At 31.3% G+C, this 23,216-nt stretch overlaps 3 protein-coding genes across 5 annotated transcripts; 1 reads left to right on the top strand and 2 right to left on the bottom strand.

Moving 5' to 3' along the window:
• The first annotated feature begins 1,920 nt into the window (after nucleotides 1–1,920).
• On the top strand, nucleotides 1,921–4,820 carry LOC101510397 (short-chain dehydrogenase TIC 32 B, chloroplastic-like). Of its 2 annotated transcripts, XM_004503516.4 has the most exons (7): nucleotides 1,923–2,601; nucleotides 2,697–2,776; nucleotides 2,837–2,993; nucleotides 3,301–3,382; nucleotides 3,615–3,702; nucleotides 3,845–3,891; nucleotides 4,323–4,820. In XM_004503516.4, exons 1-7 carry the CDS (start codon nucleotides 2,246–2,248, stop codon nucleotides 4,524–4,526), a joined length of 1,014 nt encoding a protein of 337 aa, XP_004503573.1. In that variant the 5' UTR covers nucleotides 1,923–2,245; the 3' UTR covers nucleotides 4,527–4,820. The 2 variants fall into 2 exon arrangements, with proteins under 2 accessions (XP_073225662.1, XP_004503573.1); XM_073369561.1 differs by lacking the exon at nucleotides 3,845–3,891 and having other exon boundaries at nucleotides 1,921–2,601; nucleotides 4,323–4,628.
• Nucleotides 4,821–7,805: 2,985 nt separating this feature from the next.
• On the bottom strand, nucleotides 7,806–11,791 carry LOC101510067 (WD repeat-containing protein YMR102C-like). The gene is made up of 8 exons (XM_004503512.4): nucleotides 11,652–11,791; nucleotides 10,280–11,517; nucleotides 10,085–10,175; nucleotides 9,817–9,974; nucleotides 9,680–9,731; nucleotides 9,325–9,404; nucleotides 9,118–9,211; nucleotides 7,806–8,580 (listed from the first exon to the last, which is right to left on the bottom strand). Exons 2-8 carry the CDS (start codon nucleotides 11,405–11,407, stop codon nucleotides 8,063–8,065), a joined length of 2,121 nt encoding a protein of 706 aa, XP_004503569.1. The 5' UTR covers nucleotides 11,408–11,517; nucleotides 11,652–11,791; the 3' UTR covers nucleotides 7,806–8,062.
• Nucleotides 11,792–15,009: 3,218 nt separating this feature from the next.
• On the bottom strand, nucleotides 15,010–20,094 carry LOC101509746 (probable phosphoribosylformylglycinamidine synthase, chloroplastic/mitochondrial). 2 transcript variants are annotated; one of them, XM_027335941.2, is made up of 5 exons: nucleotides 19,938–20,094; nucleotides 19,798–19,868; nucleotides 19,624–19,690; nucleotides 15,336–19,518; nucleotides 15,010–15,246 (listed from the first exon to the last, which is right to left on the bottom strand). In XM_027335941.2, the coding sequence occupies exons 3-4, from the start codon at nucleotides 19,663–19,665 to the stop codon at nucleotides 15,337–15,339; spliced, it is 4,224 nt and encodes a 1,407-aa protein (XP_027191742.1). In that variant the 5' UTR covers nucleotides 19,666–19,690; nucleotides 19,798–19,868; nucleotides 19,938–20,094; the 3' UTR covers nucleotides 15,010–15,246; nucleotide 15,336. The 2 variants fall into 2 exon arrangements, with proteins under 2 accessions (XP_027191742.1, XP_004503568.1); XM_004503511.4 differs by having other exon boundaries at nucleotides 15,010–19,518.
• Between the last annotated feature and the right edge of the window lie 3,122 nt (nucleotides 20,095–23,216).

The raw sequence follows: 23,216 nt of genomic DNA, 5'->3' as shown, positions 1-23,216 counted from the left end.
TAAATTTTACCTATAATCATTTATTATTAAAAAAAAATTAATGATGATAAAATAGGAAGGTAGATTGATTTTAACATGGAGGGTCCACTTTCATTTACTCTCTCTATTTTATAACGAGTATTATTTTAGTAAAAAAAATATATCTCAAAATAAATATTATTTATAATTTTTAATGTAATTTTAATTATTATTATTTTAAATACTTTCTAATGATTATGATATATACAACTTTTAAAATATTATAATAGTAAAAAAATTATAAATAATTAAAATAAATAGTTAAATAAAATGACTTATTTATCTTTTTTAATTATTATATATTTAGTATGAATCTAAAAATATTAAATAGCATTAATTATGAGAAAAAGGAAAATACTTAAATAGACTAGTACTACTGAAAGTCAACCTGATAAATACAGTTGTTAATATTTCAACTGAACCTGACACATTGTCATCGATCCAGAAAAAAAGTTAACGGTGCATATTCGTTCCCTTTTTAGATTATGTTGAATTAGTTAATGGCGTATCCGAAGCATATAATCATCGGGGCAAAGATAATGCCAAGAAATGAAAATTAAAGCAGTATGATATGATTTCTTTCGTGTCTTTCCCTGGCACATAGATATATACAGATGGAAGCCAAAAGCAATAAAGTCATATTATTACTCGATCAAATAAATATTATTATTTCTGATTTTAAACATAAAAGAAAATTAAATAACAAAAACTGATGTATAACATAATTATGGAATGATATACTTAAAAATGGAAGAAAAAATGAAGCAAAAATGTTAAAAAAATTATACCCCATTTAAAATAATATAAACAAAAATAATTGTAAAAAGATTTATATAGTTAATTAAAAAATTAATTTAAATATATTAATTTTTTTATTATATTTAATTTCTCGTGTAAGTATAGTTGTTGGCAATTAAACATTATTTTAATAAAATTGTTAATTAGAGTATCTAGTTACTTTCTATAAAGAAAATAGAGTATCTAATATGCGTGACAATTATGTAGGTTGTACATACGAACTTTTTCTTTTGCTTACAAAGAAACTTTTCTTTTTCCTTGCATATCGTTGATTCTTTCATTGTGCAGAGACCACCTTCCCCAGTAAGTGACATCAATAGCCTGGAAGGACCACTTTTTATTTATTTTGTTAAGGTCGGAGAGACTCTCCAGTAAAAAAAGTTCAAAAGGGTTATATATATAATTAACTAATTTAGATATTAGTCTCTTCATTTTATAATAATATTAATACTTTAATACAACATTTATACAAATTAAATAATATTTATAAAAGGATAGAATAATTTTAAGCAAATTGACCTTTTAATGATTAAAATATTTTAACTATCCTAAATTAAGAATAATAATTATAAAAAGTTATAACTTTTGAACAATACATATAAGTGATAATTTAAAATTATATTCTTTTAAACAATTTTTTTAATAAAAAATTACAATTCTTATTAAAACTATAGTTGTATCTATCTCTCTTCAAACATAAGAAAAACAAAAAAGAAGATGATCCAACTACATATACACCTTTAATATTTATAAACTTAATTAATATTAATTTAATTTAATTTTTTAATTGATTTTCTAAATAATTTTTGGAAAAAAAAAGCTATGATAGGATAAAAAGAGTATAGTTGTATTAGATTAACATATATGAGTCTTAAAATATATATTGTCGCATTTGTAAAAAGAAATTATTCCAAAATAATTTTTAGTTTTGTAATCTAATTTGAACTTACTTTTATTAATTATATCATAATTAATATTAAATAAATTATTTTAAATTTATTATCTATGTACTTTGTATTTATAATAATGAGAATCAATTAATAATTTATAAATATATTTTTGATTTTATTTATCATATGTATAAAATGGTAAAGAAAGAAGTGAAGAATAGCAGTAGTGATAGACTTTAAACAATGTGTGTGGCAGTTTGGTTATGAAGCACGCTGAAGACGCCCCCCTCTCCTTTACTCACTTTTTTTGTTCCTTTCTTCTCTTCTCTTCTCTTCTGCATGTAGTACTTACTACTTACTACTTACTGCACACACACACCTCTATTCTATTCTCATAAACCTCACTCACACTAGTCAAAAAAGATAACTACCTTTTTCTCACATCAATTTCTTTCTATTTTTTTATTATTACAATTAACCCAATCCTAAACCATAACCACACTTGCTTCAGATTTCAGACTCCATCCACAAAAACCAAAATGCTCGAAACGATTAAATACCTCATCGGCTCGACGGGTCCCAGCGGGTTTGGGTCCAAATCCACCGCCGAAGAAGTGACTCAAAGCTGCGGTGACCTCCGCTCCATCACCGCTATCATTACCGGTGGTACGTCTGGAATCGGAGCAGAAACGGCGCGTGTATTGGCGAAGCGTGGAGCGAGGGTGATTCTACCAGCGCGTAGCATGAAAAATGCGGAGGAAACAAAAGGTAGAATAGTTTCGGAGTGTCCTGATGCGGAGATTATTGTTATGCCACTCGATCTCAGTTCTCTCAATTCTGTTACAAATTTCGTTGCCAGATTTCACTCCCTCAATTTCCCTCTCCATCTCCTCATGTAATTCATCACACTACTTTATTATTTATTTATTTATTTTCTCATTTTAATCTAATTACTACTATCTCTAATAATTTATTATTGTTGTTGTATAGAAATAACGCTGGAAAATTTGCAGAAGCGCACGCGATTTCCGAGGATGGAGTTGAAATGACCTTCGCCACTAATTATCTAGGTAATTACGATATTATTTTTTCTTTTAATAGAATAGAATATAATTTCGAAATTTGTGTAGGTCATTTTTTGTTAACAAAGTTGTTGGTGAAGACGATGGTTGAAACGGCAAAGAAGACAGGAATACAAGGGAGGATAGTGAACGTGTCGTCCGCCGTACATGCTTGGTTTACTGGTGACGTCTTTTCCTATTTGACTCAAATAAGCCGCAACAAAAGGTCACAAACAAATAAATTTCATTCATTCATTATTCTCAGAATATCCATCATTTTTGTACTTTACTACTCTTTTTTTTTTTTTAATACAAAATACTAATTAATAGTACTCAATTATTTCTACACACAAATTCCAAAATCTTATCTATATTATTCACTGTACAGACAACAAATATTTTAAAAGAGGTTGATCAGCTACCTACCATTCCTCTCTCGTATAGCAGTTAAAATGAAATGATGTGATGTGTGTTGCGAAACAGTACATAGACTAACTTGTTTGATGGAAATTTGTTTGTGCAATGTTCCCCAGCCATTACGACGCCACACGTGCTTATGCTCTTTCCAAACTCGCCAACGTTTTACACACTAACGAGCTTGCCCGCAGACTCAAGGTAACACACTCACTCCTTCGTTATAAATTTTATTATATCTCTCATCTCTCATCTACATCTTATCCATATTTAAAACTGAAATTTGTTTGTATCCCTAAGTCACTACACAGTAATCATTATTCAAATGCTTTTATTTGTTTCTTTCCTATCATATACTATATTTTATTTCAATATATGATAATACACATATATATATGTAAATAAATAAAATTGGGGTATTAAATTTGTGCAGCAAATGGATGCCAACGTGACTGTGAACTGTGTTCATCCGGGGGTCGTAAGAACCAGACTCACCAGAGAGCGTGAAGGCTTTCTTACAGGTTACTACTATATTGGAATTACAACAACAACCTTCTTTTGGTTATATTTTTTGTTCGTTTTTTTTTATATGTCTGTATTGCAGCCATTAATTAATTTAGTTTTTTTCTTTCTTTTCCTTTCTGTTCTAAAATCAAATTGCAGATCTAGTTTTCTTTTTGGCTTCCAAGCTCTTAAAGACCATTCATCAGGTGAATAGTAATACTAGTATATTCAAAAGTATCTTATTATATGCATATCCTACATAAACTAGCTAGAGAACTTTGCTATTTTTCATTTGTTTTTTTGGATTTAATTTATATTTATATACATTGTAAATATGAATGAATATTTACAACTGTATTCAATGATCGATGTGTAGCTCCATTTCTTTATGAGTTTAAGTGTATGTTTCGTAACGCCATATCACTAGATTATAATTTATAGTAAAAAAAAAAAAGTTATACCAAATAACCTATAACTTATAAATTCATATTATAGATATAGAGTTGTTTGTTCTATCTCAAGCTTATAACAAATTTTACCAAACATTTAAAATTTTATTTATTAGTTTTTATAATATTGTAATTAAACCTTTTATTTTTCCCAGTGTTATTATACTATTTTATTCCATAATATGTAGGGAGCTGCAACAACGTGTTATGTGGCAACCCACCCAAGTCTCTTCAATGTCTCGGGCAAGTACTTTACTGACTGCAACGAAGCCTCCATTTCCAAATTGGGATCCAACTCAATTCAAGCTGCAAGATTATGGGCCGTTTCCGAACTCATAATTTCTAAGGGTCCAAAGGCTGCCTTTGACCAAATTAATCACCTTCAATTTTGATGATTCTTGGGACAATACAACAAAAAACAACGCTTTACATATATAGTTTTATAGAATATATACGTAGATGCAGATGGAGAATGGAGAAAACTCCTTAGATATTATTTTCTTGAGTTTAATTGTATGCACCGTTAATATACAAAGTTTTATATTGTTAGTCTGTCACAATCATAATAACTTTAGAGATGGTTTTAATAAAAGTTGAATATCTCTAATAATTTAACGGTTATGATCGACTGACAATTAAAAATTATTTACACTGCTAATGTGTATAAATTAAATCATATTTTGTTCTCTCTAGGTTTTAAATTTTAGATTGAAAGTTAGCTGTGGCCAGTTGAGTCTTATGATCAAGGGTATAAATAACTATGTCTATGAGTAAACCTTTTTTTTACTCAAAGTCTATGAGTAAACCTTGGGAAGCAATTGTTGGTTTTATTTATTGTTAATTAAAAGTGTAAGATATAATTACTTTACATTAGATGATTTTAGTTAGACTTGAGTGCTATGATTAATACAATGATTATGGAGCCTGAGTTATGTTATAACATTGATCTTAGATTATACATAAGTGAAAGTGATCTGGAAAAATCTAGTTGCAGTTTTTATTGTTGATTATTCTGGTTATGGGGTGTATTTAGTTGGACTTACACAAAAAAATATATACGAGAAAATTCCTTTGGAGTTGTTATTAATGGATAATACCTCATTTCCTCTTGTAAACTAAAAAAGAAAAGTGGACAAGAAGAACATGGGGTCGGGTTCCTCCATGTGGTGGTTGTTATTCGAATAGTATCTTTCTCATGGTGTTTTTTGCATGGGACCTACTAACATGCGCCCCTTGGAGGAGAGACCATGCTTTTATAGAAAAATATTTTGAAAAAAAGGATTTCTTTTTAAATAAATCAATTCCAATCCAATGACGAGTCATTGGTCATATTGAACGAATAATTAATTAAAGATCATCTAATAAAATCTCATCCCATATTTCAAAAAGCAATGTTTAAAATATCAATTATTTATAAATCAATTTTTTCCATAGATAAAATGATAAAAAAATCGATAGACAATTGCGAGGATTCAGTTTGGGGGGCATTAAAGTCCTTTTGTTACAAAATTAGATAATCATCACTGCACAATCACCCAATCATCTAAAGGTGTACTCCAACTGCATTGAATAACTCGTTAGCTATTTTACAAGAATACATAATTAATTTTTTATGAACGCAAGAATACATAATTAGCTTTATTATAAAAAATATAATTTGGTGATTATTATGTTATAAAAAAAATAAATATATAAACTTAGATAGACGCTCAAAGAGACATTAATTCTATTGTTAGTAAGAATTTAAGTACAAATTGTGACTGAAATAATTTTTTATCATACTATATTTATCTCATGTTTGAACTTCATATTATTAAGGATTCATTTTTATAAAAATCGAAAGGTTAAACAAAAATATCTACACATTCTTCTGAGAATATTATTTTTTGCTTATTTTAAAATACCCACAAAATTAAATATATTATATTTGATATCAAAATTTTGATATTCAAAAATCCTTTTCGAGATGATAGTTAGCATTCATGGACACTATCTTTTCTTGGACCAATGTTTAGACGACAAATAAAGATGAATGCTAGTTAATTTTTCGTTATACGCAAGTGCTAATGAACTAATTTCTAAGAAAGCATTGCAAATTATGAAACAAATTGATTTAGCTCCTATCAACAAAAGTGCACCTTCAAACTAAATATTTGTCTTTAGTCTGCACTAACTTTACAAGTAAAAGCTACAACCGTCCAATCAATGAAGTTGAATTTAGTAGAAGAAGTAAAACTTTTATAATTAGGTGAATTTGAATTCGAATTTCTACCGAAATAGATAGCTATATGTAATGACCGATACATTTGGAAAATTGGAATATAATTATATATGTGGAGGGGATCTATGAATAAAAAAAACACTACAACCTTCCAACGTGACACATGATTTGGTTGCCTTTTTAATTATGTTGTTATCAGAAACACCACAATATTTTCGATTCGGATATTGAATTTATAAAGTATGGATTCAATTCTTTTAAAATGGACATCTCATTTTAATGAATTAAATAATTTAAACTAATCTTTAAATAACAAATCAAAAATAAATATTATAAGTATATCATAATCATTCATAAATTTATTAATATAATAATTTTTTTTATTTTCGTACTTCATACTTTATTCATTTTAGAAGATACAAATTCACAAAGCATATATTGAACTTTCTTATTAAAGGAATGAGTGGCTCAAAACAATGCCGTCCATTACTTTATGTATAAGTCAAAACTTTTCGAACCACATATTCAATATCTTTCTAAAGTATATATGTTATCTACTTTGTGCAACAACAATTTTTTCTCTTGTGATTATCATAGGAAATTATTATAACACAGACATTTTCTGCAATGAGAACGCACAAATTGTGAATCGTATATAAACCTCTATTACGAAAAGGAAGGTGAGATGATTGTTTCTAGAAATCCGTATAACAAAAATTTGTTAGATCAAATGATGTCCACAACTATTCATCCAATCATATCTTCCCTTCCAGGCTACTATTTCTACACACACAAAACAAATGGTTAAACGGATATGCTCAATAATCATTCAATTAATGACGAATCGATCGAGCAAAAGAGGTTCAAATTCGGACCAAAAGAAGTGTCATGATACTAAAGTTTAAACTCTAACTGAAATAATATTTAATCGAATTTTACTTACTTCTCAATCGAACCTTAAATTATTAGAGCTCTTTCTCGTGAGAATCGAAAGGTTAACAAAATATCAATACTCAAATTTGGTTCATGTTTCTGATTGGGCCCATGATCAATGACCCACATTAGGTAGAAATTATTGCCTGGTCTGTCATGAGTTAGTATTTCTTCACCATATGAAAAATAAATTGGAGTATTGGAAAATTTAAGCTTCCCATCCTAAAATAAATATTTTTTGAAAAAAATAATAATAAGCTGCCAAAATACAAATGGTTGGACTCACCGATTAATGAATTTAATGACAATTGAATCAATCGAAATTCAAAAAATACTTGAACTCAAACCCTAATTAAAATAATTCTTAGCCATGATTTTATTTATCTCTCACTCAATTTATGAATTACCAGAATCTCTTTCCACGAGAATTTGGATTAAGATTAAAAATAAGACAAGTGCAAAGAGCAGCACAGTCCTCAACTCCTTATGCATCTATCAACTTTACCACATTCAGGAGTTGCAAACAATAATTTCATGTATAAATTAAAATTGAATAAAATCTTGTATATACTATACACAATCGGGAATTACATTTTCACAAGGACCATCAGCAAAACTGAAACTTACATTCTCTCAACTGACAAATCCTTAAAAATTAAAGAATCATATAATTGATATCGACTCTGTATAAAGAATATTACATAACGGCATTCCCGCGCTTACCAAACGATGGAGTTTTGTAACTTACATTAGAATCCAACAAATTCTTGTGTTTCAAACTCGAACAGGTAAGCCGTAATTTTGGTACACTTTTATGTATCCATCAGTTCCTGCTGTTACAATCACTTGGTTCCACAAATGAGAATTAGACATTCCCTTGCAAGCACCTCTCAAGAACTTGTACTCTGATTTACACATTGTAGGAGAAACAACAGTCTGACCCGAGTCAAGAAGCGTCTCCTCCGGCCATGTTGGAGAAACCTTTGGGACTAACTCGGAAAGAAATCCGCGACCCATGAAGAAACAATCGGGAGAAGACAAGGATGACCTACGAATCAAGTCTTCTCCGAGCGAAGGGGACAACGGCATGGACTCGATGCCACACCAAGGTATGGCGATTGATGCATTGTTGGATAGAAAACTCTCAGAAGACCAAATCTGTTTTGGTTTGGAAGTATTCTTATCCTGGCCAGTGTGATTCCAGATACAAACATTTGAACCTTCGCTAAGTGAGACGATGTGTTTCCCATCGGAGGTGAAGGATGCGTGCATCTGACCTGCACTCCTCAGTCCTGAAGGCAACAAGATGAGTTGAACATAAGTGTACAAAAATGAAAACTCTGGAAGAAATGAGTTATCAAAACATAAGAAACTTGGAAAACTTCTTGCATGTCTAATATTAAGTTCTCGTAGCAGGATTTTAAAATACACATAGGAACGTTTCAGATATGTTGGAAATTCCGCCTTAATAAGCATAGCAAGGTCTTGCAATGTTTATATAAGGCTCGGCCAGTCCTCACTTTAAAAGTTGATTTTGTGAAGTTGAGTCCGGCCTAAACCCAAATTCTAAGATGGAATCAAAATCTATCTTTGATCTATGGTTGGTTTGCTGCATCATCCACACCCCAGGCCCATTGGGCCTGGACGTGAACTGTGTTGGAAATTCGGCCTTAATTGTGGTTCGCCCCTAGCCATCTTAACTGCGGCAAACACCTTCATTGTGTTGGGTGTAAGTGGTGGGTTTAGTCCCAAATTATAGGACGCAACAAGAAAATATTATTAGACATGGTTAGATGCATTTTTGAATATTTTCAGATAAGGAAAGCTACCCTTGAATTTGTAGATGACATCAACTCCAGAGAGTATACAGACATGAGAATCGGCAGAAGCAACCAACAATTTGCTCGGGTCACTGGGTGAAAACTGAAGAAATATTCATACAAGATTAATAACCACTTGTCAATAATTTTATAACAGGTGGAAGAGAAAGAAGAGTATAAACCAGAAAATAGAGTGGTGGAACCAAAATAACCAACCTGAAAGCCCGTGATCCTTTTCCCCGATGTCTTCTTTTTGCCTTGTAACGACAATTGAGTATCCTTCTTCATATGATTATCTAAACAAGTACGAAGGTAAAAGAATAAAATTATCGTTAGAAACTAGTACCGATACTTATAATCATTTTTTTGATTGATAATTTGAATCTCTTCGGTCACAAGCACAAGAGAACATCAAAATAAAAAACAGCAATCAATTGTTTGAACATATGGACATCTAATTCCCATATTTCTAATTATTTTACATATTTTCAGTAACCAACAATAAATACTATGATCAGGCTTCAAATTGTAATTCAATTCCAAACATCTACACAGCCAAATATGTGCATACCTAGAATGTCATATAAACGACAATTGCCCGCCATGGTACCGACAATCGTGCCCTGGAATGATGAGTAAGAGTTTAGTAATAAAACAAAAGATATTTTCAGGCCAAAATCTTACAGTTAAACCTATAACAAAACAGACCTTTCCATCAGGGCGGAAGCACACAGCCGTGACTATCTCTCTGATATCAATGTAATCAACAACCCGACAGCGAACTACTTCCCAGATCCGCACCTTTCCATCAATTGAACCACTGATGAAAATCTTATCATTGATAGGACTAAAATTCACACATGTCACTGCATCAAAGGCAAAAGTAAAACAAGTGTTATTTAGCAACAAAAAGACACGATATAGGATGAGAAAAAAAACAGTACAATATATTAAAAACAAGGCCAAAGACGCGCACCGTAATTATTGTGGGAGAAAACTCGAAGACATTTGTCAATCCCTACTTGCCATAGGCGCACTGTCTTATCCACAGACGATGAAAGTAGAAACTGAAACAATCAAATGAATGTAAATAACATTGATAAGCAAATATAAAAAAGTGCACGACATAACATCGACAAATAAGAGTAGCTTGCTTCTCAAGGAAACTAACCCCTGATTTGGACCATGCAAGGTCTAAAATGTCATCACTATGCCCCTGGAATTGATGCAAAGGTTTCTCCGATATGCGAAAGGTCTTTGGTGGTATAATCACACATGTTGAAGGAGATGATCTCTTCATCTTCTCTGTTTTAACAAATTTCTCTTTACCTACATCAAGGGGTGCCACACAACCAGAAAATTTATTCATTTTGAAATATATATTTGATGGATCATTGTCCACTATGTTCAATTCATTTGATCTATCATCCTCAACCACCTTCCACACACGCACAATGCCGTCTTCACCACCACTAGCCAGATATTTTCCATCAGGACTGAACTTCATTGTCAAAATAACACCCTTGTGTGCTTTAAACTCTTGTTCAGTATAAAGAGCTGAAAGCTCCTTAACTCGCTTCTTATGCGGATGAACTCGAACTCTTTTTATTCCAGAATCAAAGTCTTTGCAGCAAGTTTCACCAAGCCCTTGATTATGATAGAAACAAGTAATTGTATCCAGTTTCTTCAACCAACCTCTCTTCATTTTCCTTTTAGCAACACACAACAATCTAGTACTTTCAGCATCTCTCTGCAAATGTCTGCGAACAAACGACGACGGCCCAATATCTCTATGAAACTCTTCGAAACTAATCAATTGGTTCGAACCCAAAACACGCAGTGTATTAAGTGTTCCATCTTGATCTAATTTATCTACAACATACTGTGTTCCATCATCCAAATTCTTTATCATACAAGCCAAATCCTCAGTACCATCAACACAATTTTCTAACGACCTAGAAGCATAATTTGACAAGGAATCCAACACAAGACCCTCTATAGTTCCCAACACATCCCCACTGGTTTCGAAGAATCGGTCAACTCCACCAGATGAATCTCCTCCTAACTCATCTCCCTCAATTGAATCCACATCATACTCCAAACCCATCCATCTTAAAAAATTGAAGCGTCTGTGGTGAACACTTTCAAGGTTTTTAGTCCAAACATGAAACCTAGTAACAAATTCATTATTATAATTATTATTACTAGAACATGATTCTGAACAATAATCAGAACCCTTATCAGAGACAGAACAGAAATCCTCATGAGTATCATAGAATTGATCATCATCCAATTCCATATCATCCAATTCCAAACCCTTTCCCCCAATTCCCCTTTCCTTTGGAAATGAACAAAAATATAAAATTAAAGTTTTTTACTTAGTTTTGGGGAAAAGGGTGTCTGAAAAAGCTGCAACAAAGATGAAAAAACATACACATAAAAATCAGGAAACAGTTATTATAAATAAAAGGATTTGGAGTAAGAAGCGTTGAAAACGGAGAAACAAAAAAAGAGGGGAGAGAAAAGAAATGATGTAATTTGACCTGAGTAGTGTTGAATTCAAGTTTGGATTTCGATCGAGAAATGGAGAGAATTGATATCATAGGGATCTTCGCCTTGCTTGCTGTTGAGACTGCACAGTGCATCCACAGGAATAATACCTACCCACACTTCTGCTACGATACACAAGGTTAATTCAATTTAATAAATAAATATGTAAGACTTTTCAAATTAATTAGTCATAAGAGATCACATTCATTCAAATTAAAATACTCACTCTATTATTCTTGTAACTTAGTATCTGGATATTATTATGTAATTCATATTATAATATTTATCATCATTAATAACAAATAATATATTTATAAATCCATTCAAATTAAAAAAATTAATTTATTGATAATTTTTGACATAAAATAATAGAAAATACTTATATTTCAAATCTACAATGATTACTTTTTAAGTAATTGATTAAATTTATTTGTATTAAATTTAATATAAATCTATAAAAAATATTTAATTTTTGGGTAATTATGTTATGTACATAAATGGTTGCGACATGCGTGTAAATTTTACAACTGTGTCGATTAAACTCTATTGTGATTAGCGTAGAGAGAGAGAGAGAAAAAAAAAAAAACATTGCCTTGTCATGAGTGTAAAATTGTGTATCGAATAGAGAAAGAAAAAAGAGTTGGTGATTTTGTTTGTGTCGAATAATTACGACTGACTTAGTCAACTATTTGGTTACGGTCTTTATTTCTTTCCGTGTTGCTGACTAACACTATTTCATTTCGTTATTACGTTAATCAATTAATTAATTTCACACGAATCATATGCTTTGCTTAATTTCCACTTTCTCTCCACTTCATCGCTTCCTAATGCTTTCTTTTTGTTTGCTTTTTGTATTGACTATATATATTTTTTGTTTGCTGTTTTTATGTTACTCCAACATTGTACTGTGCCTTCTCTCTTACATTAAAAATGTTTGTTTTGTTGTAGGCATGGATGATGGTACTTTAGTGTCTATTTATATCATATCCGTAATTTTAATGTTACTTTTCATAAAAAAAATTTACCCGTAAGTTGTATGAACACTTAATGTGTTTGTATATATGTATTTTGACTAATTTTAAATATAAGAAAAAATTCATGTATTTAAGATAATATCCTAATTTAACTAAGAAAAGATATTAATAAATAATAAAGAATATCCGATTTTTTTAAAATCAATTCATAAAATATTATAAATAAAAATATTTTTAGCCAAATAAAAATATCTAAAATATTAAAAAATTATATATTACACTAAACATAAAATAAAATTATACAATTAAATAATAGCAATATATATATAGGGTAGGTACTGAAGCATTTATTTGTATTCATATTTATTTTATATCCACTCAATTTATGGGTAATTACACGAGCTCATACCAATATTCATAATACACATGCTGGAAAATGCTAACAAGGGGTAATGATCTATATATTGAAAAATTTCATTGTCATACATGTAAAAAGTAGTCAAATATATTTAACATATATTAGTGTCAAAAAATTTATATAAAAAAAATTATGTATCCTCACCGGCCAATGGATAACGATCTCTCACGCGTGCCACACTATATTAGTAAAAATGTTAAAATGTATTACTCCTTACCTCTTACATTAAGCCTAAAATTGCTAACATTATTTATATAATTTGATTAATTAATTTATATATTCTCCATATAAGTGAATATAAAATATTTAATCTTACTGTTCTATTTAGAATAAATTTTAAAAATCATAACATTAGATAACCGTCTCAATTTTAATAATTTTATTCTTTCATCATAAATAATATATAAAATCATAAAAATTACTATTTATCTGATCTCATCAAATATAAGTAAAGTCGAATACGTTCACTTAAATAATTTTCATCACAAACAACCATTAATTAATATAATTTTAACTTTTCAATGATCCTTTCTTTTTAATTTTATAGAAAATATTTCCATGAATGACTTTATAGAAATTATAAATAAAGTTGGTTCTCAAAATTATAAATGTCATTTTAGTTTTTAAATTATGATATTTTTCATTTAAATTTTTTTATTATACCTTACATTAAAATTTATATAGTAAAATGTTGCAAGGCGGAGATACAACCATCTAATGTTATTTATTTATTTTATAATAAATGATTAGTTGTTAATCTAATAAATAAAAAATAATTAAAAAATTAAATTATATTAATAAAATTAAACAAAATACAATTTAATTAAAGAAAAAATACATCAAAGTTAATGTAGTTGATTAGATGTATCAAAATAAATAATATATTATATTATATCATATCAACCACGTCAATTTTGATTTGATGTATATTTTTTTACATTAGATATATTTTGTTTAATTTTATTAATATAATTTGGTTTTTAAACTTTTATTTTTATTTATTAAATTAATAATTATTTATTTATTATAAAAAAGAATTAATAATAGATGGTAGGATCTCCAAAAGCAATCTCCTATTAGAGAAGGTTAAAAAAATAAAATATTTTGATACATAAATTTTAATATAAGATATGACGAAGAATTTTGAATAATGATATAAATGAATAATATCCTCTGAATTATGCAAATAGACAAGCATCTCCTCCAATTTGCAATATGTGTAGTTGTTGGATGTTTTGTAAAATAACTGAGATCCCAATCAAATTATAAATTATTTAGGGCGAAATTTTAAAATTAATCAAATTAGTCCGTATAACTTTTCACTTATAAAGAGCAAATTAGTCATGGTGCAGTTCCCGGTAAAAAGATATAACTTGTAATGCATACTTTGACGCTCTTAGTTAACTATAAAATACGAAATTGGATGGTAAGATTCAGACTTAGTCTACCATTTGTATGAATAGCAATACCAACTATGTTTATCTTTTACTACAACTATATTAGAGACCTAACACGTGTATCATCAACATATAGTATTAAGAGCAATAAATTATTTTTTTGGGTTTTTTATATGTTTATTCCGCTTGAGGTAATTTTATTGAAAACGCGTTAGAACAGGGTTCAAATTCAGATTCACCATATAGTGGAGACCTCCATTGAATGAAAATATTTTAATCACGAGTTATAAATCCTAAGGAAATATGAAAGAGTATGTAGACAAGACATTATCCACCAAATACTCACAAGAGTAAATTAATTCAATAATTCGAAAAATTTATCTGTAAAGTTAACACAACAGAAGAAAATCCAAACATATGCTAAATAATTGCCACTTGCGTAGTATAATAGAAAGGCACTAAATGAAATTCAAAAGCTGTTGAATGTGAAAGCAACTTCAGGCATGTTACTCTTTATAACACATTCTTATGACAATAGAATAAAAATGTATAAGTCAGGCTATATCAGATAAATATATTATTCCACTTCAAAAAATAAAATTGAGCAACACTTGACACCAGAAATCACAATAAGTGTGAACTAAATTGGCCGAGACAAAATTATAAAATAAAAATACCTTACAAAAAAGTTCCACATTTAGCAAAATGGAAGTTTTATCAAAAGCAGAAAATAGAAGACCTGAAAAAACTTGTGAACTCAATTCTTGCTCTTATCATTGTTGAGTAACCTGATCATTAACTATTGAAGGGAAAAAATGGATCAGTCATCAACTTAAGCAATGAAAGAAGAGCTTAAGGTGAAAAAAAACAAAAGAAAATTGATCATACTTCAGGAACACCAATCTCTAGCATTCTGGAACATCTTCAACCAAGGACTAGGTCCCTTCTTATCCACATTCCACAGCTTAGGATACCAAGGAAACTGCCACATTAAAAAGCAACGCTCCGGATGAGGCATCATCGCAAGATGTCTTCCGTCGGGGGAGCAAATAGCCGCTACTCCTAAAGGAGAACCATTCACGTTGAAAGGATATGTCTCAGTCGGATTTCCAGTATCGTCGCAGTATCTCACAGGAGCTAAATCTGAATGAACGACGCGATCTAACACACCTTCGTCTGGGAAATAAGCTCTTCCCTCACCATGAGCAGTCCATATACCCATTGTACTACCAGCCATACCTTTGAACATTATAGCTGGCGAGTCCTTGATTGTCACGTTTGTAAAACGGCATTCAAATCGTCCGGACTTGTTGTGAATAAACCTAGGCTGTGATAGGTCGCCTCCAGCACCATGCACGCCTCCAACTTGAGGTCCTGGTACCCATCCCAACAAAGCCATTAGCTGACAACCGTTGCATACGCCGAGACTGAAAGTGTCTGGACGCTTGTAAAATTCTTGAAACTGTTTCAAAACAGGCTCGTTGAATCTTATGGAAGCGGACCAGCCTTTCGCGGAGTCGAGCACGTCGGCATAGCTAAATCCACCAACAAACACAATTCCGCGAAACTCTTGCAAAGAGATCACTCCATTGAGAAGGTCTGTCATAGTAACATCCCATGGTTCAAAACCGGCAGCGTGAAACGCTGCAGCCATTTCTCTGTCTCCGTTGCTGCCTTCTTCTCTAATCACAGCAACTTTAGGTTTTAAAGCAGCAGACATGTACTTATCATCGGTGAAGGAAGGAGTGTAGGTCAGTTCCCACGAGGGCTCGTATCGATGTTTAAGTCCTTCTCTCTCTGTATCAACACAAGAAGCCAGTCTTTGGAATTTTTCCAGCTGAAAACTAGTATCTTCCCACATGTCTCTAAGAATACTAGTTTTTTCTTCCAAACAAGTCACCCCATCAACCTTAACTTTGATCGATGGAGTGGAAGTAACATGACCGATGATCTCAGCTGAAACTCCCACACGGTTCAATTGATCCGTAACAATAGATAAATTTTTTTTGCTTACCTCAAAAACTAATCCAAGCTCTTCTGCATAGAGTGTTTGGAAAAGGCTGTTACCTTGTGAATTCAAGTCCAAAATAAGTCCACGATTACCTGCAAATGCCATCTCTAAGGCGCATACCAGTAGCCCGCCATCGCTGATATCATGACCTGCCGAGATAAGTTCCTCGGCAAGAAGCTCTTGAACACCTTCAAACGCCTTTTTAAGGTAAGGAATATCATCAAGATCAGGACTCTCATCTCCAATTTGATCAAATGCCTGAGCAAGAGCAGAACCACCTAATCGCCGCTTTCCCTTTGACAAATCAATATGAAGTAAAATACCATCATCTTCAAGTTTTAAATCTGGAGTCACAGTTTTTGTAATGTCAGGACAAGTAGCATAAACACTGATAACAAGATTTCCGGGAGCCTTGACAACTTCACTTCCAGAATGGGCTGCCATAGAAAGGCTGTCTTTTCCTCCATCAATAGCAATACCAAGTTCAATCATTGCTTCAGACAAAGATAAGGCGGCATCATACATGGCAGCACCTTCTCCATCCAACTTGGCAGCATACATCCAATTGCCACTTGCCTTAACATCGGAAAGGGAAGTCACCTTTGCCCATACAAGATTTGTGAGTGCTTCTCCAACGGCCAACCGAGCCATCGCTTTTGGGTCTAACAGACCTTTGATTGGCTGTTCTCCAATGGCACATGCACCTCCAGTCACATCAGTAAAAGTCTGAGCAGTAACGGCTACATCAGCAAGGGGAATCTGCAAAGGACCGACAGTTTGTTGCTGTGCCACTAAACCGGTAACGCACCTATCCACCTTTGATGTTAAGAAGCGTTTTGAACAGACGGACGGTAAACTCAATACCCTCTTTAGAGAATCTATTGCTGTAATCCCGGGGGCGATATCAAGTGGCTCACGCTCATACACAACCCGATTAAATTCAAAAGATTTTTTAGGCATGTCACCGAGGACCTTCTCAAGTTCAAGATCAACTGCAGGTGGAGGCGGAGGGAGTCCATTAGAGAGATTCTTCTGAGTTGCTAAACTATCAACCAACACAACTCGACCATCGCCACTAATAGTTCCAATCACAGCCATCGAAACCTTCTCCCTTTTAGATATTGATTTTAAGAGCTCGTAACTTTCAGGCTTCACCAAGATTGCATCTTGCTCCTGATACTCTGCGCCCCAAATCTCAAGAACAGACATTGTATGATCACCAACCACGATTGATCGCACATCTATCTCGGCACCCTTTGGATATATAATTTCCTTCACAACATTGCAGTTCCCACCAGCACCTTGATCATGAATACTGATAATTGGATTTTTATCCCCCATCTCAATACAGGTGCGAACAAGACGATAAAGCTTTTGCGCCATCTCGGCATCCCCACGTTGCACAGCGTTGAAATCAAGCTCTGCATCATTCTGTCCACTAACCATGCTTGAGGCTGCCCCGCCTCCCATTCCAATACGATAAGCCGGGCCTCCAATTTTAACAACCAACATTCCGATGTCAGGCTCTCCCTTTGATATATGAAGGTGGTCAATCTGTCCAATGCCTGCACTAAACATGATAGGCTTCAACCATTCCCGCCTATCCCCACTAGGAAGTCTCATTCCAAAAGTTCTACAAAAGCCTTGGATCAATGGCTCTCCGAATTTGTTCCCATAGTCAGATGCACCGTTACTCGCATCTATAAGAATCTGCAAAGGCGGTGCCAAATTCGACGGATAAGTAAAAGAAGGATCTTCCCACGGAGCATACAACCCTGCTGTGTTGAGATTCCCAACACAATAACCAGCTGTAGCTGCTTGGACAAACGAACCCCTTCCAGTTGCGTGTGTATCTCTAATGCGACCTCCGGCACCCGTCTCTGCACCGGGATAAGGTGCCACTGCACATGGAAAATTATGTGTCTCGGCTGTAAATAAGATATCCATGTCACGTTCTGTCAAATCCAATGGACATGATGATCCAGGCTGAACCGGTCGTAGAGGCTTTACTTGGAAACCTCTAATTGCACTTGAGTTATCCTTAAAGCCAATAACTGAGTTATTTGGATTTGCCTGTAAAGTGCTTTTCACAATTTGCATAAGAGTCCTATTCATAGGCTGTCCATCGATAAAAATCTTTCCAGTAAAAAACCAGTGCCTGCTGTGTTCACTGTTGGACTGAGCAATATCGAACAATTCCACGTTTGTTGGATTACGCTTAATGTCGTCTCTGAAAAGCTTGGTGTAGTATTCCAAATCCTGGTCATCAAACGCAAAACCCATCTCAAGATTAATTTCTTCCAATGCTTTTCGCCCCTTCTCCATGACAGGTATATAACGAAACTCCTCCGGAACAATACTAGTCTCAAAGGATGTTAGCTTCTGAATATAAACACATTCAGTCATCCTATCATGCACCATGGACGCAAATTCATTAATTTGATGCTCTTGTAATTCACCTGTAGTGTACAACAAATACCTCCTCGACCGTTCCAAACGATTAACTTCCGTCAAACCACAAGCTTGGCAAATTGAAACAGCATTAGCAGACCAAGCTGTGGTAAATGATAACCTAGGACCAACCTCAACTATAACTTTCTCCAAACCCTCCTTAAACTTCTTCTCCAGAAAGCTTTCAGTTCCCAAATTCTCAGGCTCAAATGTTTCTGATAGAAGCCATTTAAGAACCGAAATCTTTCTACTTGAAAGCTGTGAACCAATTCCAACATTAAAGCATTGCTCAGTTTGTAAGTCCACAATCTGATTAGAGATTTTTGCTTGAGCTTCCTTTAAAAGTTCGGCAGCGGCGCTTTCTTGAATAAACGGTACACGGTACAAATGCAAAACTTCAACAGAAGGCTTCTCAACTAAGCCAGATTGTTGTTCTACTGAACTAGTAGCACCATCAGAAACAACAACTCTTGGATTTTCTTGAGCCTGACACCTCAAAGACAATGATTTTCGAGTTGAATCCAAAACCCAACTCCTATTACCCCAAAGCAAATGAGTTCTCTGTCTCTGTGGCTTCTTTACCAAAAACAATGTTTGTCTACATGTACCCTAAAAACCAAAATTCACAAACCCCATAAACAAAATTATATTTTTTTTTACAAAATAAACAAAATTGTATGATGCTAATTGAAGCAGAAGGAGTAAAAATCAAACCTGAAGGAATTCAGATACCCCAATTTCACTAGCAGCTGCCATATACTCGATCAAGTATTGAAAAGCTCTGAAATAGAGAGAGAGAGTAAGTAAGAGAAAAAAAATGTGGAAGTAGGGTGCAATGGAGAGAGAAGGGTGTTGATAATATTTTGTGTGCATGAGTAAAGTTCGAACCTTTATTGAAGTAGGAGTGGGTGCAGAGTGAACAGAGAATAACAGAAGCGAAGGTTGCACCTTGGTTTTTCCTGCAGAAACAAAAAACGGTTAGAAATCAAAGGTTGAGAAGAAAAAAGAGAGATAAATTCGTAAGATACCTTTAGAAGGGGCGGTGGAGGGCGATGTGAAACCGGTGAGATGAACGGAGAAAGAGAGTTACGCGGCGGCGGCCACTGTGTCACACAGAGAGACTGTGTTTAGTGCAAAAGAATGAAAAATGGGTAAACCTTGTCAACTTTCATTTCGTACAAAATCCGGTTCGGGCCGGGTCTAGTTACTCGGTTTTATTTTCTGAGCCCCACAATCAGACCGGTATCTTCGAATTTTAAGCATGTCTATTATTGTTTATTATTATATTAAAAAAAATGATTTCTTAAATTAAAAATGTTATAAATTATTTTACTTGTATATTTCAAAAAGAGCTTGGCTTAAATTGAGCCAACGTACACAAAGCTGTTTTGGTGCTAACTGCTAATATTTCTACTTTTTCTTTTTCATTGTGTTATATGTGTCACTGTGTGCAATTATAATCCCTTCTTTAGTAGATGCTCTGAAACTTTTCCTTTCCTGGAATCTGAATCAAATGCTTTTTTGTGTTTTTTATTGGAAGAAAAATGGTATGAAATATATACTTATTAGAATATTTAAAAATATTTTTATGATTGATTTATAATTTTATATTCTTAGGGCTGAATTTTTTATCATTATTATTGTTGATTTATGATTGAGTCCATTTATTCTTATAAATAAATAGGATTAATATTAGTGTTTTGTGTCAACTTATTATTTAATACTTTTATGTTTTGTTGAATTTTACGGCGTATTGCATATACCAATAATTTTTTTTTCTTCTAAAAATTAGCCAATTCAAATTAATTATAGTCTGGTTAGACTGTGAAGTGCGAACTGCAATGGACGGACATAACATCCGAGTTAATACTGGGTCGAACTTTAATGAAATTCATTTTATCAACTCTAAGAAAAATCTTCATAAACATTTATAAAAATATCTTTGTCGCACTCTTCAATTGCACTTATAAGTTCATTAGTATTTTGTTTTTGTAAATATATCCAACAATATACTTTTATAATAGTTATGAAAATAATAATAATATTTAATTATTAATGAAATATCATGAATATCTTTAGTTTTTTCTTTTGACTAAAAATAATGTCTTTTCTAAAAAAAAATATTTATTTATTATAAATAAAAGTTGTCAAGTTCTTGAACAAACTTTTCCCTCCTCAAATTTAGTCAACTTTATAATTAAGTTGTGTTAATTAAAAATATGATTTAATAATTAATTTAAATTATTTTTTATTATTGTTGTATATTCACATTCTTCACATTGCGCATATTAAAAAGTTGTCAAGTTTGAACATAAATATTTTCCACTTAAATTATTGACATACTTGTATTTTTTTTTTCATTCACTTTTTTTAGTAATTGCAAAATTGTATGTTTTTATTTATTTCACGTAAATATCATATATTGATATTGATTTTATTTGCTTTCCGTCTCTTTTTTCTTCTTAATTATGTAATAGGATTTTCATTTTTATTGTTCTAATGTAATTTTGAATATATGTATTTTAATGTTCAATAATCTTTCTTTTTGTGCAAACTTTAATAGTCATTTTCAAACTTTGAAAAGTAGTATTTTTATGTAATTATTATGTTTTCAACACTCCTTTTTATCTGACATTTTAATTTATTTTTGAGATTTTTTACAAAAAGAAATAAAAATGAAATGCACACTCCTTTCTTCATTCTATAATCAAAGTAGAATTATGTCATTTGTGAGAGATTAAAATAAATAATTTAATTATTGTTTTTTCAAATTTGATGTTTAATATTAGATTCCTGGTAATTGAATTTTAATTTATTAATTCGTGTGTTTACAAACTATTTATTTTTCTCAAGTATTCTTCGATATTCTCATTTATAATAATAATAATAATAATAATAATAATAATAATAATAATAATAATAAGAATAATAATAATAATAATAATAATAAGAATAATAATAATAATAATAATAATAAGAATAATAATAATAATTATTAATGACATTACCAAAATTCATGGCACTTTTAGTTCTTCCATGTATAAAATTCACTCAACATATTTATTTGACAATGATATTTAATATATTTTATCTCTTGATTTGTTATTTTTACTGTGATTATGTTATCATCTAACTTATATTTTTTTTTTCTCTAGTAAGAGATAGAACTTGCAAGTTTAAAGTTTTTTTGCATTAAGATAAACATCCTTCTCTGATTCTGTATGCTAAAAATAATATACATATTTTCGGTGTATCTCTTCATTTGATTTTCTTTTACAATATAAAGTTGTTGTCACACCTAAAATAGATTTTTAATCAAAATATTTATTCAAACAACAGTTGTTTCGAGGGGATAAATCGTTAAGAATATAGCATACATGTTGTGTTCTTGCCCTATTGTTGTACACATATGTTTACGTTATTGTTTGCAAAATATCAACTTTAAATTTTACTCTTTTTTTTTTTTTTACTAAAACTCTAAATTTTATTGAATGTTGTATTTATTTATTTTAACATAGTAATTTTTGTTAGTAGATTTTTGTTAAATATAAATAAAAAATTGTTCATGCATTATTTTTTTTTTGAAAAAAAAAACCACCTCATATCTATATTATTAATTTAAAGTCCAAAGGCCCCTTTAATATATGAAATTTCTACCACACACTCTCCAGATGCATTTGTCACTCCTCAAAACACTTAAAAAGATAATCTTTTTAAATATTTAAAATAAGTTTTGAAATTGGTAGTTTCAGAAGTTTTAAATTTTTGAAACTGATTTTTCAGAAGTTACAAATTTTTGAAATAAGGATACATTTCGAATATTTAAAAAGTTTTTGCAAGTTTCTAAATTTGAAAATTTTCGAAAATTTTTAAATTTGGAAAGTTTCAAAAATTTCAAAACCTTACGATGTTTAAAATTTTAAGTTTCCAAAGTTTCAATTTTTAAAACCACATTTATGACTATGCTGACAAGATGACGTGGGTAGAACTTTATCGGCTCTATAACTCCTATCAACTCTATTACCCCCAAGACCTTTGGCGATAGTACGAATAATACCAACAATCTAAAAAAATTATATTTTGAAACTTTTAGATTGGTTGAAAGTTTCGAAATTTTTGAAATATCACTTATTTTTTTATTTCGAATATTTTGAAAGATTCAAAAGTTACAATGATTTTTCTAGATTTCTCTAAATTATCAAAAGAGAAAGTAAAAAAATGAGAGTTTCTCTATATGTTCGAAAAAGAGAGTAAAAAAATGAGAGGTAAAAAAACTGAGATTTTTATAGATAATTAAAAAGACAAAA

The sequence above is a fragment of the Cicer arietinum genome, chromosome 6 (assembly GCF_000331145.2).
Source record: "Cicer arietinum cultivar CDC Frontier isolate Library 1 chromosome 6, Cicar.CDCFrontier_v2.0, whole genome shotgun sequence".
Lineage (NCBI taxonomy): Eukaryota > Viridiplantae > Streptophyta > Magnoliopsida > Fabales > Fabaceae > Cicer > Cicer arietinum.
This window is presented reverse-complemented; position numbering and strand designations above follow the sequence as displayed.

Coding starts and splice junctions, on each gene's coding strand:
- LOC101509746 (XM_004503511.4), bottom strand. CDS start 19,665: ATGGCAGCTGCTAGTGAAATTGGGGTATCTGAATTCCTTCAG. Junction 19,519..19,623: donor GGGTATCTGAATTCCTTCAG/GTTTGATTTTTA, acceptor TTTGGTTTTTAG/GGTACATGTAGACAAACATT.
- LOC101510397 (XM_004503516.4), top strand. CDS start 2,246: ATGCTCGAAACGATTAAATACCTCATCGGCTCGACGGGTCCCAGCGGG. Junction 2,777..2,836: donor CTTCGCCACTAATTATCTAG/GTAATTACGATA, acceptor AAATTTGTGTAG/GTCATTTTTTGTTAACAAAG. Junction 2,994..3,300: donor CAAATAAGCCGCAACAAAAG/GTCACAAACAAA, acceptor AATGTTCCCCAG/CCATTACGACGCCACACGTG.
- LOC101510067 (XM_004503512.4), bottom strand. CDS start 11,407: ATGGAATTGGATGATGATCAATTCTATGATACTCATGAGGATTTCTGT. Junction 10,176..10,279: donor TTGCATGGTCCAAATCAGGG/GTTAGTTTCCTT, acceptor TGATTGTTTCAG/TTTCTACTTTCATCGTCTGT. Junction 8,581..9,117: donor TGTCATCTACAAATTCAAGG/GTAGCTTTCCTT, acceptor TGTTGCCTTCAG/GACTGAGGAGTGCAGGTCAG.